At 42.0% G+C, this 17,100-nt stretch overlaps 1 protein-coding gene across 1 annotated transcript in view; it reads left to right on the top strand.

Annotated features, from left to right (window-relative positions):
* Positions 1 to 15,260, top strand: part of PTGIS (prostaglandin I2 synthase) — a 29,880-nt gene extending 14,620 nt beyond the window's left edge. Inside the window, exons 7-10 of the mRNA XM_074969607.1 lie at positions 3,137 to 3,305; positions 5,432 to 5,613; positions 13,162 to 13,313; positions 14,198 to 15,260. Coding sequence (XP_074825708.1) covers positions 3,137 to 3,305; positions 5,432 to 5,613; positions 13,162 to 13,313; positions 14,198 to 14,342 — 648 coding nt within the window. The 3' untranslated portion in view covers positions 14,343 to 15,260. The remainder of the gene's footprint in view (positions 1 to 3,136; positions 3,306 to 5,431; positions 5,614 to 13,161; positions 13,314 to 14,197) is intronic.
* The last annotated feature ends 1,840 nt before the right edge of the window (positions 15,261 to 17,100 follow it).

A 17,100-nucleotide genomic window follows, 5' to 3' on the forward strand; every position in this document is an offset into this window, starting at 1 on the left:
GGGGAGCTGGGGGGGGTATCCCCCCCGCCACAGGTTTGGAGGCGGCTGGGAAGCTGATGGGGATCCCCGCAGCTGCAGGCTTGGAGAAGGCTGGGGAGCTGGGAGGGAATCACAGAATCTGTGACTTCCGCAACCTCCGTGACATACTCGTAGCCTTATTTGTGACACAATGGAGAGTTATAGAATAAACTTTAATAGGGATTTAGATCAGAATTTTCAAAAGTGGGTACTTGAGACTAGTCGTCTAAATTTGTATTCAGGCCCCGGACCAAAGATTTCTTTAAATTGGACACCCATAATCAGAGGCCACTTTTGAAAATGCTGACAACACTGGAATTACACTGGTGTATAAGAGTAGAGGATCAGCCTGACAGTTGTCTACAGACAGTGTGGCTTAGTGGGTAGTGCACTGGATTGGGACTTAAGAGACCTAGATTGTGTTCCCAGCTCTGCCACTGGCCTGCTGAGTGACCTTGGACAAGTCACTTTAGCTCTGTGCCTCAGTTTCCCCATCTGTAAAATGGGGGCAGTAGTATTGACCTCCTTGATAAAGCACTTTCAGATCTACTGGGCAAAAGTGATAAAAACTAGGTATTAATATTATGATATGGTGTATACGTTCCTGATAATGATCTCAGTTTATCAAAATGGTTTATTATTTATGGGCCTGATTGAAAATCCACTGAAGTTAATGGAAAGTCCCCTTGGATCAGGCCTTATGTCTGTATCTTAGAGGGATATAGCTTCAGAATCCCATTGTAATACTGATTTTCCTTAATTCAGTTTTCTGCAGTGTTACCTCTGTGTTTTTTGCCCAAGGAAAGAGTTAGCCTTGCTCCACAAACTGCTTGGTGTATTTGAATGAAAAAGTAGGGCTCAGTTTTTAATAATAAAAAAATATTATGGGGAGAGAGATTCAAAGGCACAAATGGCAGTTGTGGGCCTTAATCAACTGATAATATCCCATAGGTAGCCTCTCTTTGGTGTAAAAATGGTTTCTTTGCTTTGTAATATTCAGTTCTGTTGTTCGTTACACTGATAATATCACACTCATTTAAGGCCTCATCCAAACGCCATGAAAGCCAATGGAAAGATTCTCAATGGTGTCAGTGGGCTTTGGATCAGGCCCACCAGTGGGCATTTTGCCTGCAGTAATACAGAAGAGAACTAGAGAGACAAATGTGGTGAGGTAATATCTTTTATTGGACCAACTTCTGTTGGTGAGAGAGACAAACTTTTGCGTTTACACGGGTCTGGGACCTGACCTGAAGAAGAGCTCTGTGTAAGTTCGTAACCTTGTCTCTCTCACCAACAGAAGTTGGTCCAGTAAAAATATTACCTAACCCACCTTGTCTCTCTAATATCCTGGGACCAACCTGGCTACAACAACACTGCAAAACTAGGAAGAGAAGTGTTACTTCTCCAATCTCTTTGAAATATTTGAGCTCCTGTTATCTGCCTCAGAAATATACATAATTGCTGGGAAGGCATTTGCTTTAAAACAGTCACTGAAATAGATTCAGCATTGACTTGACTTTTCAGTGCTTTGTTCTTTTTTTGGTTTGATCTCAGCAAACGACTCTTCCTCCAATGACATTGTACTGTGCAGTGGCCCGAAACTCTCTTTAATCACAAGAAGAACTTACTCAGCTCATGTAGTTTTCTGGAATGTAATCTCCAGGAAGAGGAATGATACTTTATTCTTTCTAATGCATGACTAAGTCTGTTCCCTTGCAACACGAAAAATTAAATGGTCATATGCATTTATAAATGCCTCTATTTTAATTAAAAAGTAAACTGCCCTGCTTGAAAATTAGGCAAGATAAAATGTCATTGCACTTACCAAAACAGAATGAATTATTTATGTTGTATACTCTTCTCTTTAAATTACTTAGATTTAATGTACTGCGTATGCACTCCCTATTGACAGCGATGCTACTGTGCTTTTCACTTAATCGTCACAATTGTTTTAAAAACAAGAATGAATATATAAAGTGCAGGCCCATCAAGTATTTCTCTTTGCTGGTTTGACATGGGGGTATATTTCCTCTTGCACTCTGGAACAGCTATGTCACTCTAGCTGAGCTCTCACTTAAGTGGCTTTTATGATGATGATTTGTATTGTGGTAACATGTAGGGACCCCGGTCAAGGACCGAACGCCAGTGTACTAGGTGCTGTATAAACACAGAACACAAAGACAGCCTCTGCCCTGAGGCTCTTACAATCTACACATATGAATCAAAATTAGAGAGGCAAAGTGGGTGAGCTAATATCTTTTATTGGACAAACTTCTGTTGGTGAGAGAGACAAGTTTTTAAGCTTATGCAGAGCTCTTCTTCAGGTCCTCGGATAGATTTATACACAGTATAACTTAGTGAGAGATGCCGACTGCAGATGAAATGGAACCAAGCCCACTAAAATAGGGTTATGTGGGACTTAATTGGTGCATAAGCTTTGTGCAGGCTCTCTGAAATCACTCTCTATGTATATTACATCCCGCTCACGACAATGCAATAGGTGGGACATAATCCCTATGATAGATTTCCCCTCACTGGATGCAAAGGGGAGTGAGAGTATTTATCTCATGGGCATATAAGTACTTTTCTATACAGTAGCTGAAACACTGATAGTTAAATCCTTGCCTATTATTGTCTTTGTAAAATTCTCCTGTTGCCTTCAGAGAATCTTATTAAAATGAATTCAGGTTTCCTACAGTGGGTTACATTTTATGCCCTCATTGGCTGCTGCCGCCATACACTGGGCCGCCTCGCTGACTGCAGGATACTTGACCCAGCAAATTCTGCTGTCCTCTTTTTTTAATGGCAGAATTGTGAGATCTTTCACATTTCTGAGGCAGCCATTTTGTTCTGAGATACTCTCATTAATAATGTACAAGAGCTTGAAAGATACTTATCATCCTTTAAAATCAGTCCTTCAAGAATTGTTTTATGTTAATTTTCAAGTGTTGCCAACAATTCCTTTCACTTATTGACGGAAAAGACTTTGCTTGTAATGAAAATTGAATTGACATTGACTTGTGTTTTTCTTTTGTGATGTAATGGAAGTTCTGTTTGTTCCAATTCATCTGCTCACAACTTTGATAACTCTGATTCCTTCTGGGGGTTTTATTTTTAGGGTAATGCAGGTCCGGCAGTTTTTTGGCTTCTCCTGTTTCTTCTAAAGCATCCTGCAGCCATGGCAGCAGTTCAAGGTGAAGTAGAAAAAATAATTAGAAACAGAGGACAAACAATGAAACAGATGCAAGGCATTAGCCAAGAGATGCTGGACAGCACTCCTGTTTTTGGTTAGTACATATCTTTTGGGGACATCCGTGTACCATTTGACTTAAATTCTCTTTGGTAACTTAGGAAATTTTCAAGGAGTTTAGGCCGAAATTGTAGGCCCAAAATGTGCATGCAATCATGGCCCTAATTTGCATATGCAGTTAATGTGCTTGCTCATGCAAATCAGAGAAAATCTGCATACAGCTATGTCTAGCTGTTGTAGAAGAAATCCCAAGTAAATGAATGTCAAAATGTAGGCATGCAACTGGCGTTCTCACTTTCCTCTCATAATTGTGCCCCTTAAAGATTTAAAAACCTGGCCTACAGCCTGCTAGGTACTATTCAAGGTTTTACAAGTGTTAATTAACTAGTCTGATGTTAACTGCAAAGTAAAAAGGTTTAATTATACACCATTCTTCAGTGACAAAGCTAGACATAATATTTAAGCCATAGAAGCTGGTTCTTAAACAGCGTTTGGGAAATGTAAATCTTATTTTCTCCATACTTTGGGGAACACCTCTTTGCCTTAGTTAAGTTTTGTATTATCTAGCATGTGCATTGCTCGCCTCTTTTCTGTTTTTCTATTCAGTAAAATGCATCTACATGGTACGTTCAGATCTTTAACCTGCTCTCTGCATAGTGAGAGCAAGTAATGCTGTTGTGAGCAGTCAACTCAGTTTTAATACTGCACTGAACAGATTTAGTGAGAACTTCTTTCAAGAAGTGTTATTAGGAGGTGGGAGTCACTGTGTTAGTATATGAAGCATAATCTTTTACACTGGGTTAATGACATGAAATAGTGGTTGCAATGAGAAGTAATCTGAGTCTATTTTAATACTCAATCATGGTTTTGATGAAAGCAGAACATTCTTAGTTGAGCTGAGAAGGAAACAATTTTCCTGAATTTTCAAGATTTTGAAACATTTTCCTGTCCTGAACTGGGGCAAAAAGTTGAAATCTTGAAAATTTCCACAAACACAAAATCCAACAAGTTTTTTAATTGGATCAATTGAACTGTTGCATTTTTAAGATTTTAAAACACTTCATTTTGATTTTGGCCTTCTTTATTTTTTTTTTTACATATTTTTACTATAAATTAACTTAAATTTCTAAACAAAAAATCATTTTGTACTGAAGAAACAAGCCTTTTCATTTTAAAAATGGTAAAACAAGGCAGTCTGACAATTTCAAAATATTTTTTTCAAAAAACTTTCAAAACAGAAAATTTGTTCAATTTCAACAAAATCAGGATTTTCCAATAAATAAATTATTTTGTGAAAAATTTCTGACAGCTCTAATTCTTAGTATTAATAACAAAGACACAAGGTGTTTGAGGTGATATCTTTTATTGGACCAGTTTCTGTTGGTGAGAGGGACAAGCTTTCAAGCCACACACACAGCTCTTCTTCAGGTCTGAGAAAGGAACTCCCAGCATCACAGCAAAATGCAAGGTGGAACAGATTGTTTGGCATAACTAGTTAGCACATATTGTAAGGGACCATTCAAGGTAGATTGTCCCGTTAACTCCTCTGCAGTCATAGGACAAAAAGAGGGGGGTTAGTGGATTACAGATTGTTGAAATAAGCCATAAATCCAATGTCTCTGTTCTGTCCATGATTTTTGGTGTCTAGCAGAGTAATGTTATCCGGCGGCTCTACCTTGAATTTGTATAGGCTGAGTGACCTACATAGTCAACCATGGTTTTTAAATGACAGAGGGATTTCTCCTTGGGTTTGACGATATATATGTTAACTGCACAAGCCACTCTGTAATCAGAAAGCTGCACACATTATTCAGTAACAAAGCAGTTAGCTCCTGAGTGACTGAGATGCAGGAAATAGTTGGATTCACATTTTTTACAGGAGAATTGCAGAGAAAGTCCTTGAAGACACGGTTAGTATTTCTGTGGTCTCTCCTTTATGTCTAGTTCAGTTTCCCAGGGAAGGCAGGAGATATAAACCCTCTAAGTCTAAGGTATGTCTGCCATTTGGTAGTATATTATGTGGTAGAACTTCATTAAGCAATTTATTTTTTGCAGGTATGCAATTCCATTCCTTATGCATAAATGTAAAGCAAGCAGCCTGCAGTGAGCTCACTCTTGTTTGTTGGATGCAGTAATTCTCTCTTTGCTTTTCCTCTTGTGCAGACAGTGTATTGAATGAAACACTACGTTTGACAGCAGCCCCTTTTATCAGCAGAGAAGTACTTGCAGACATGAATCTGAGACTGGCAGATGGCAGGAAGTTCAGCCTGAGAAAAGAAGACAGGCTCTGTCTTTTCCCATATTTAAGCCCACAGATGGACTCCGAAATCTATGAGGAGCCAGAGGTAACTTGGTGTCATTCTGAATCTTAATTCTTGTGACAATATTCTGTTCTGCTCCTTCTCAGTGTCCCAGCTTTAGTGGTTTATCTAAAACAATTAAGTTGAGCATATAATACAGTAGGCTGCATTATTGAACCTGAATTTGGCATCTTTAACATGCCAGTTTGAATAGATATCCTTTTAGGTTAACTAAATTCTAAAAATAAGAACTAGATTTTCAGAGCTTAAGCAGACATTAGTGTGCCTAATTTGCATGCACACCCACTGTGATATGCTGGTTTAGTGAACTTGATCAAGCTTCCCCCTCATGGCTGGACCAAGCAAAAGAGCCTACTACCTTTTGACAGCTAGCAAGATTGCTCTTTTAGCTGAAGAAGTGGGCTCTTGTGCATCTGGTGTCTCGGGTTTGATGCTCACATTGACTGGGGCCAACTAGTACACAGGCAAATGAGGCAACAGCATGTGAGAGGAACCAATTCTGGTCATTTGTGCATGCAGTTACCTGAGCTGTGCATGCAGTTCTGCACCTGAACTCTGGAAATGTGGCCTGAAATAGCTAGTATTTCAATATCCTGGACTTTATTTTGCCCTGATTTGAAATTAAATTTCAGAAAACTTCAACTGATTCATTTAGTGTTGCCACAATCCAGTATTTGAGGGCTGGATCTCAGTGCCGTTCCTATGGTTGTTTGGGTACTGGTTGCATACTCGTCTACTGGAAGCTGTCCTCTCCCCTTTCTGAAAAGCTGGATTGCTTATCCTTCTCATCTGTAGTTTGTGCCATCAAATGCTTGTGAAGTACTTGAGTCCCTTTAAAATTGAATGTACAGTATTGTACATTGGAACTACTGTGAACAGAAAGGGCTGCATTATTTGTAACTCTGTTATATGTAACAAGATCTAGAGAACAGTTTTAATATAATCCCATTACATAGAAATGCACAGAGGGATCTCTTTCCCTGTCATGTGTGGGATGCAAAGTGGTCCTCATAGTGGTTAGCACTGCATGGGAGAGGGAAAGGGCTCTTCTACAGTTCAATCTCAGTAATTACTACAGGTTATATGGACCATTTCCCATTCCAGTCCTCCTGTCCCTATACAGCTAACCCCACACCTTCCCTGCAGAATGTGTAGAGATTGGATACACCACAAAGGAATATTAGCACAGTCCTGACATTCACGTTTTGGGCGATGCCCCAGAGGGGCTTCTGATTTCTTCAAAAACTGCTAGCACTGCAGCTACTGCTGGCTATTTTCTCTCCCATTTGGGTGAATCCTGTTCAGTACTTTCCAGGGTGGGCGAATGACTTCCCCCTCCCATAACAACCACCTGCTGCTTTAGTGACAGGTTGCAAAGGATCCGATGGCTGCTGTTCCAATTGTATCACTTCACGCTCTGACCGTCACTTTCATCTTGAAAATCTATCCCTCAGTTACTCTGGGTTGAGTGGCAGAGTAGTTGAATATCAGAATCACTGCTCCAATATTAATACTAGAACACCTGTTATTATTATTTACTTATTGTTTTGGCAGGCATCACCAGGTGGGGCTGTAACACATAGGCTTCCAAAGTGTGTTTTTGAGTTTGTGAGCAATTGGGAAGACAGACTGTGGTATTGTTAGCTTAGGGGTATGTGAGGTTTTCTGTAAAGTCAGCCTGGGGAGAGGATGCTTTGCGAGCAGCAGGAGCGATTGCTCTCAGCCTTGGGCTCTGATTAGAGTTCAGTCTTGAAGCAGAGTTGCTCCCTGTAAACCAGGACTGAGAGTCCTGGAGGAAGGGATTGCCCTGCATGCTGTTTGGATGATCTCATTTCAGGACTGGTGTATATGTGTAAATAAAGCACATTACACTGAGAGCTTGCCAGACTCTGTGTGACTAGACTTCTCTACTGGGAAGCTGACCTAGAAGGTCCTGGACATCTGCTGCGACTCAGCAGAGCGGGGACGCTGGTGTTGGAAGAAGGGGTAGCACTATGTGTAGCATGCCCAACGTGTCAGGCACTTTTGAGAGCTGCATACCAAGAATTCAGCAGGAACTAAAGGCAAGACTCTGGTCGATTGGGTGACGAGTCCCATTAACTTACAACTGTAAGTCGGAGACTTGGACATATGATGCAGTTTCTACAGCACAAAATGTAGTTAGAAGCCAAACTTTCAGCAGGGATGGTAGCCAACATCTGAATGTGGGCAGCACAACTGTGATGTTTCTTTAAGGTGTCTTGTAGTGCTTTATAGGTATTCTTTTGAAGAACAGTGTGACTTTTCAATGCTCAGGTGGGATTTGGCCTGATACCCCTAGAGATTCAGATACTATGGAGATGAAGACCATAAAAGTACACAGCTAGGTATAGAGACCAAAGTCTTCTCTCCTTTGGCCAAGAAGAACAGGTACAGCGTGGGCCACAGCGGTGCTGACTTCTCCTACCATGCTGTAAGAGTGCCTCGGGCTTGACCTGATGGGAGCCACCAGTGGGCATGAAAGAGGAGTTCATTCCACATGGGCAGTTCAGGCAGTACCTTCTCTGCTGTTCCTGCCAATGGGTACCATCTACCATCATGGTCCTTTGTGCAACTGGAACCAAGTTGGAATGGCTCATTCAAGAATGACCGCCAGAGGCTAACAACATTTGGTTGCTACCAACTGGATCTGAATCCTGGTGCTCCAGCATCGTGAAGGGTTCCGAGGATTTCTGCAATTGGCTTTTGTTTTAATAAATGCTGTTAGGTTTAAGAGAACCTTCTATCATATTCCTCTAATCTGCTTCTCATTTTAATGGGAAAAACTTGCACTGAAAAAGATCAAATGAGTTGCTTTACTTTTCTCCTTCAGATTCAGTGTTATGGTAAAGGCTGGTAAGTTATGTAAACTTGAGCTCTAAAAATGAAATTGTGGAAACAATGGTATGTGAGGACAACGCTGACTTGTTATGACAACTGGAATTCCACTATCCAGTTGCCATAACAACTTGATGCAATCTTTAAATATAGAAACATGTGTTACCCCCTAAACCCCCTGCTAATTGCTATTTGGTAACAAAGAAACAAGGTGTTTTTGCTTCCTCTACATACAGTCTGCCGTGGGCCAAAATGTCAGAAATGATGTCAGCATTACAGCAATGTAAATGCTATTAAATACAGTTTGCCAGGTCAAGAGACCTCTTATAACTCGTTAAGTTACTGTGCTCCATTCAGAGACAGAAGGTTCAGATTCCAAATATTCGTTTAACACAATGAAACCCTATGACAGGTTGATTTAAAAGACAAAAGATCATCAGGCAAGACTGGAGAAAATTTGACTCATTTTCCCCATCGAGTCACCACTCCTTTCTCAACAGCAATAGCAGCTCAGCGCCTCATGTCACATCTGTCTCTGGGACAGGTTGGGTCGTTTTTAATGCTATCGTGATACTGCTGTAAGAGAGTCAAAGTTGGGGTGCGCAGGGGGCAAATCTTGGCAGCTCGGTTGTCATTTGAAGTTGAGCTTATTCCATGCAAAGGTATACAGGGACCTGATGCCATTTTTGCACTGAAGGGTTCATTGAAAAAAACCCAAGGGGACTGGTTTGTGTGTATGGTAGAGCGACCTGCTCCCAAATCCTGCAGCTGAATCACACGTAAGGGTTCCAGTGAGCTAAATCTGTCTCCCTAGAGGCAGGTCCTATAGCTTAGAGTTGAGGTACATCGATAGGGCAGGGGGAGGACAACTTGCACCATCGTTGCACGTGCAGCTCCTGTTTTGTGGATAAACTCAGGACTTCAGTCTCCAGGGTTGTCAGTTCATCACTTTCCACCAGCACTGAATTCAGGCTGTTGGTGGATTTTTGTCTATGCCCATTAATCTGGGGGAATTTATAGCTCCCTCTTTCTCCTAGCGTGAAATGTGTTTCTCCATTTATGATGCTGAGACACTTCCCAGGCTACAAAAATGTTTTTGTTCCTTTATACTTGTCAAGGACACGACCAGGACGTGGGCAGTTGGGCCTAATGGACAGAGCTCTAGGGGTAGCCAGGCCCGGAGGTTAGAATGGAGCTGAGCTGGAGTCAAGATTCGGGGCCACGGAATACAAGGGGCTATAATTGAGAACAGAGCTGAGGGTCAGGGCCATGGATCGGAAGCTGAATGCCAGAACCAATGGGTGAGCCAGAGATTTGGTCGGAAAGCAGAGCTGGGGTGTCAAGGATGGAGAAGGGTATGGGTTGAAGTGGGCACAGGGGCAGGCAGAGAAGTAGCAAGTGCAGGAGGCAGGACCAAGCCAGCTGTGGGTAGGGAAGATGTTGAGCAGCCAGCGAGCGCTGGCTGTTGCTGGATTAAATAGTAGCTAGCTCCACCCTTCCACCAAGCGGGAAGTGAAGTCAATCAGGCAGCCCCCATTAGGATCCCTGTGGCCAGTGTGTTGCTAGGAGACTGCCCCTGCTGCAGCTGGCTCCCTGTCAATATTTGATCACAGTCTTAAATACCTACACGGGAAAGAGATTTCTGACCGCAAACAGCTCTTTAATCGAGCAGAAGAAGGCATAATTAGATGAAGCATAGCAAGATCTTGCTGAAGACCTAGGGGTATGGTGGATCCTCCATCATTCAAAGTCTTTAAAAATCCACACTGGACATTTTGCTGAAAGACATGCTATAGCTCACCCACAAGCTATGGGCACAGATTTTCTGCTGGTGTAAATTAACAGAGCTCCATTAGCTTTACTGCAGCTCTGACAACTTACAGCTGAGGGTCTGCCTCATGGGCCCTATGCAAGAATTACTGGGGGGAAAAGTGTCCTATGGCCTGTGTTATGCAGGACATCTTCATAGATTATCATAATGGCCCCTTCTGGCCTGGAACTCTAGGAATCAGTGTTTGCTGGGATTATATAATAGTCCTGCCGAAGAACGTGCCAGAGAAAACATTTAACAGGTTGAGATGCTAACCAAGAGTACTGCAAGGGAAAACTGAACCAAAAAGAGCTGTGACTGACTCTACTATTGGCTATCTTAGGGAGAGGGGGCAACAAAGCTTGGAGGAGTGAAACAGCCTGGACCAACCTAGCTTACTTAGTGCTGCAAACACTTCATCCGATGAAGTGAGCTGTAGCTCACGAAAGCTTATGCTCAAATAAATTTGTTAGTCTCTAAAGGTGCCACAAGTCCTCCTTTTCTTTTTGCGGATACAGACTAACATGGCTGCTACTCTGAAACTTCTGTAGTAGAGACACAGCTCCTGTAATTGCTGGAAAATGAAGTGGGAGAAAGGTCTGATGCCAGAGGCATTGCTGCACACTGTGAAAGCCTAGAGACCAAACATGGGAAAGGATCATGGCATGTAATGGTGCCCCCGCCACCCTTTCAGGTGTCAGTGCATTGATTCTACAGGACAATGCCTGGCTCCAGCTGGATAACTCATCTAGGCTGGGTCCTGTCAGCTCCCTAGTGCTTCGTCTTGTGGACTAATATTTTCCCATTTGAGCTCCCAGAACATGGCCTCAGAATATTGGTGCTGCATCTGCAGATACAAGGAGGCCAAGACTAGTGCTGCTCCATAGACTGGCCTTGTTAGGGGCGTAAGCAGTGGTCACCTGCAACTATTTTCCGGCTGAAGTGCACTTACCTCCAAGATATGCCTGAACCCTGCTGGCTGCCCAAGTGAAAGATATGAGCTGATGCCACAGTCCAGCACGCAGCCCTGCCATGGAGCCAGAGTGAAAAATGCCATTCCTGTTGCTTGAGTGTCCTTAGGAATCTCACAGAATAGTTCAGCAGCCAAGTACATACACCAGAGAGGTATTATGTCCAGTACAGTTTGTTTGCTTGCTCTTTGGATAGTTAGCACTAATTAAACTTCCCATGTGCAACTAAATGAATAACTTAGGAACCTATACCTAAAATAGGCTCCCTGGAATCCCACGTTTGATTCCCAGCAGGGCTGCCTCAAGCCCTTCATTCTGCAGAGATAGATATGTATTAGTAGGCACATCAATGTAGGCAAGTATCACCATCGCCATGTTACAAATGGGGAAAGGAGACAGAGCAAGGTCAAATGACTTGCCTGAGGTCACATAGTCAGTCACTGGCAGAACCCACATCTCCTGATTTCTGGTTTGGTGCCATCGACACTGGACCAAGCTGCCTCGCCTAATGATTTTCAGAATTTGTCAACACAAGTGCACAAATTTAACATACTCAGGCTATTCCGTACTCCTCTATCCTTCAGTGTATTTGTTAGTCAGGGCCAATTCCCACAGTCTTTATTCAGGGGAAACTCCATTTTAAGGAAATAAGTTTTGGTCCACATAAGCAATGCTAGGACAGTCAGCTGGTGCCCTAATAAGTGAGAAAGACCAGCCCCAATGGTGGATTTTCCTGTTAGTTGATTATAGGCCCTTTAACCATTATATTAGAATAGGTGAAAAAGCAGAATTCCGAGCGGGAATGATAGACCAGTGAACTATGTGTTTGCATTACCTTGCATGACTAAAGGATTCAGCATATGAGTCACCGAGCTGAAAATACGCAGCATGGCAAGGGTTAAAGCAGGACAGCTGTTTGCATGATTTCAAAGGTGAGCATCGGGGAATGATTGGGTTTGTTTCCAGCTGGATGAGATCATTGAAGACTCTCCATTTCAAAGCTGTTTGCCAGAATGGAAGAAACTCTTGATTGTGTCTGTTATGGTGGATCATCATACATCTATGGCTCAGGGTCTCCACATATGCCAGCATGAGCCTTTGTACCGTGTCGCTTTAGGGAGAGAAACTCAGGCCCTTTCCAAGCCTCATTTTGTGCCATCCCCAGTGGAGTTTGGCACTGCAGGATTGGTGGACTCACATTCGGAAGGTAGAGGCTCCCCCAGCTCCCTAGACAGTCAGCAATGATTCTTTTTCACATTAACAATCACATCCAAGTTACAGTTGAAGATAAAGAATGTATAACTTATTTAAGAGAGAAAATAGATTTAAAAATGAAGAAAACCATTTCTTCCTATGCTCATAAATACCCAACGGCTGCATACTGCACTACTGCAGGGCAGAGAACACACTTTTTGAAGGTCAGAGGTTGGGGTAATCTCCCATCTCAGAACCCATGCTTGTGTGCTTTGCTCTGCTCTCTCTCTCCCAGTCCATACCAGAGTTCCTTGGAAAAGTAGTGTCTTCTCATGTCCCTAAAATCTAGTTAGGTCTCCCTAGATAGGGAAGTCCATATCCATGTTTTCCCCAGCACACTGCTCTTTTGACCTATATTCTCCAGTCTTCATTTGGAAAGCATGGAATCACAGGACTGGAAGGGACCTCAAGAGGTCATCTAGTCCAGTCCCCTGCGCTCATGGCAGGATTAAGTATTATCTAGACCATCCCTTACAGATGTTTCATCATAGGCTCCCCTACTTCTTAGAATGTCTTCCAATCAGTGTATAGAAAGCCTCTAATGTTCTCTCTACAACAGCATTTCAGGTGATATCAGAATACAAATATACAGCAAGTGATTGTCTCTGTGTTCAGAGATAGCCATCTGCTCCTGTGGGACAGAGAATAACTGGGTGAGAGAAATGCGTTCTTATTTTTCAGAAATTTAAATACGACAGATTCCTCAATGCAGACAACACAGAGAAAAGGGATTTCTATAAAGGAGGGGAAAGGCTCAAGTATTACAACATGCCATGGGGAGCAGGAATTAACACATGTATTGGGAAGTTCCATGCAGTCAATAGCATCAAACAGTAAGTAAATGCAGAGAGTCTATGAAACTTAGTTATTCTGGCCATTTGTAATTTTAATATCCAGGATAAGAACCCTCTTGTTCTATAAAACTTGGACTTCTGTTTAAAAAAAAAATAGCAAAACAAATAATATTTATCTAATGCCTCCAGCATCTACTTTGTATAAATACAGGTTGAGACCATTTGTAAATTCTGTATCTACTCTTCAATAACCCATATAAACTCTTCTGGAAAACCGTATTTATTTATTTTTTAAATAAGTATTTTTTTAACACCATAGATCACAAAATCTCCAAATGATTTGTGAATTAGTTATTTATGCTGCATAGTATATACTGTGGTGGTAGAGAGGAAATGCTCCCAGGCCTTTCACTCTACTGTAACTTCATACATATACTGCATACACAAAACTACATCAAAAGAACATGAAGGTTGTAAAGTCAAAGTTATATTAAGGATGCAAAACTTAGGAAAGTCCAGAATTAAGTTTTCGGGTGCAACCTGCATTGGGCCCCATTGCATGCATTAGGATACAATCTTTAATGATATGATCACATAGTATTTTGTCAATAGCACTCCCTCACTTTGTACAATGTATTTTTCCCTCATGTCATTCTTGGAAATGGCTAAACCATTTTTTCTGAAATTTTCCAAAATAATTCAGCCGGTGGCAGGCACCTGGCATGGAAAAGTCCAATCTGAATGGGTAACGATTGACAAAGTCGTAAGCAACTGAAAACTGGGTGTTAATAATAGGAAGTATCAGGCAACCTTAACTACAGTCAGAACTACCAGTTCCCTCTATATTTGCCTTCTAAGCACAGAGAAACTAGTAGATTGTCAATATCATATACTTTACTGACCTGGTCATTTTATCATTTTAGGTTTGTTTTCATCTTGTTAACCAATTTTGACTTGGAACTGAAAGATCCTGAAGCAAGAATCCCAGGGTATGACAAGGGAAGATACGGCTTCGGAATGTTACAGCCGAAGAATGACATCATGATTCGATATAAACTGAAAGATTAGTAAAATAGCAATGGCTTCCCTTCCATCATCCAACTGGTCTCCTCTGTGTTCCTCTGGTTTTTCTGAGAACTGTCATCGAACTGGTCTAGATCCAAATAGTATATTTTGGCTTTATTAATTAATCCATTGGGCTGGGGTAATGGTAGCAGTTAGAAAGAACATTAAAAAAAAAGTCACCATTATGTTGGCTTTGTACCTGCTAGACTACAGCTTTAATGCTAACTGACTCTAGTTAATAGGGGAGCTTCAACACACCATACAGTCATTTTTAGTAACTAACCACTAGATAAAGTCAAAGTGAACTTTACATCGTGGAAGCACATTTCAAGGGAGAATATAGCTGTCATAAGCTATTGTGTGTAACTCTCAACCAATTTTGCACATTCATGGAATTTCTTGCAAATCCTTGGGTACGACTAAATATATCTAGCAAAGTCATGACACAGAAAGCTGAGTGTTTATTTCTGAGTAGCTGGGCCATGGCATCCATACAGAGGGTTGGTCTTCCTGCACACCAGCATGAGAGAGAACTTTGGAAAGGAAGATACACTTGAGTGAGTCAGCATCATTAAGCATAAGGTATCTTAGTGGCACTATCTGACCATTTTGACTGCTGAAGGTAAGGGGCCATTCCAGATCATAGGTTTACAGCCCAGATTATGGGCTGCCCAGACAAACTGCACACAGCACAGGTAGGTAGGAGGGGTCTGTGGTGCAAGAGAGAGTGTTGGAAAGTGACATAATGTTCACCATTTGCATTCTCCTGATCTTGGAGCTGTTGAATGCAGGCTGGTCCCCTTTGGGCTGCTCTAATTTATGGAAGATGTTGATGGCTCCAAAGAGCTGCTGCCCTGTGCCCCCTTTCTTCCAGTCATGCCAACTGCATTGATAGCAGGGAGAGGCAACAAGGAGGAGAGTTGACATAGAAGCCTCAGCACTGACTCAATGCCACTGAAGGATTCCCATTGTATGAGGCTGACCCTTCTGTCTGTTTATGCTTCATTTGTGTCCAGAATCCCCTGACAGTGCAGTGCAAAGCCATTGCATCTGTTCCTGGGATCATTTCTGAACAAGAGCTGCTTGATTTGCACATGTTCTCCTCTCAATTTATTTTTGTAAAGAAAATATTTTGGAATCCTTTATTTTTTAATTCAATTTCCAACGGAAAATCATTAATCTATTTTTAACTACAAATATCTGGAAATCATTCACCTAGTGCTGGGTGCTTTGAGAGAGACATAAGCAGGTCTATGCCATTTAAAGTCTATGAACTGAGAAATGTTATGCTGTTTTGTTTATTTTAGCAGAAAGAAGATATATGCAAACACATCTACCCAAGAATCGCCCCTACACACACCGACATGCATATTCATCTAAATAAAGTTATTCTTTTAGTTAGACAAAAAGCTACATTAAAAGAATGGTAAGGTTGCAAAATCAGACACAAAGTTTGGAAATGCTAGAATGAAAGTTATCTGTGCAACTTTAACTCAGCCCCCTTGTGCATATGCATTTAAATAAAATATATACTGACATGATCAGATATTTTTATATTCAGTTTTCATGGGCAATACCATCCTGTCACAAGTCAGCCATATGCAGGAAAGAGCTGATAACATTTGACACTGTGGCACTGTAAGAACCAACCCATTTACCTCAAAACTTTGAGAGTGAAGTTTTAACAAAACTTTGTTTTCATTACAGAAGGCAGCACTTGTCTTTATGGCCCTGAAAGCAATATACAGCCTAAAAATCTTGCTATTACAATAGAGGTTTCTTTAACCCTCTCTTCTGCAGTGTGGCTGGGGGCCATCAACCCACCTTAACTAAGATAACACACTATTGTAGCTTGGATATTTCCTTTAGCATTATATACATTTACAATACCCATTAAATTCAACCTGGTAATAGACCTATTAGCTGCTGCCCTTTGCCTTCCTAAAGCAATCTCTTTAAAATTCCACATTTTAAACAAAGCAGCTGCTGGCTGGAGAAATGAGTCTAAATTACAGCTGGGAAAGGCACTTTAATGGAGCTGATCATCTCTCTCTTAAGTCGTTAGTACATTTCTTTAGAAGAATAAGGTTTATGCTGACCTCATGAATCCCAGAACTAACAGCTCTTAGACACCACAGTCTGGTAAGGAGGAGGTCTGTCACATCTGGTACCACAGATCCAGAAAGGACCATGTTTGACCTAAGTAGTTTAGGGCCTAATACCTAACAGGTTATCTTTGTCCTCTGTGATACCACAGCAGCTATGGTCAGCTTTGGACCTTCTGCAGTGAGATCAAGAGGACCCTAAACAATGGCTGCCCTTCTTTAAGGCAATGTCCTGTCTCACTGGTGCAAGGGCATAGAGGGGGATCGTAGCAGTTTCTGAGCACACTGGGGATCCATTAGCCATTGTGGTCACACAGGCAGGATGGCCAAGGGTTGCTGGCGGTGCTGGCTGGGAAGGGGGAGGGAGAGGCTGGGTGTACTTTACTACTGCTCCAGAAAGAACGGTGCAGAGGAAGGCTGGGGCCAGGACATGCACCCAAGCAATTAGACTATTCCGTTGGCACCATGGTGTGTCACTGAGCAAGCTGTCTGGATCCCCTGCCTCGCTGTCAGGAAGCTGCTAGGTTGGCCTGCTACTCTACTGCTGTATCTTCTGGGTGTACTGAGGGGAGGCTCCACTCCAACGTAGCCGCTCAACACAGCCCGTGATCTGGCCCTGGGACTTACTCCTGCCAAACAGTTTAATGTAATAAAGT

Source organism: Natator depressus, chromosome 13, assembly GCF_965152275.1.
Source record: "Natator depressus isolate rNatDep1 chromosome 13, rNatDep2.hap1, whole genome shotgun sequence".
In the NCBI taxonomy this organism is placed as follows: domain Eukaryota; kingdom Metazoa; phylum Chordata; order Testudines; family Cheloniidae; genus Natator; species Natator depressus.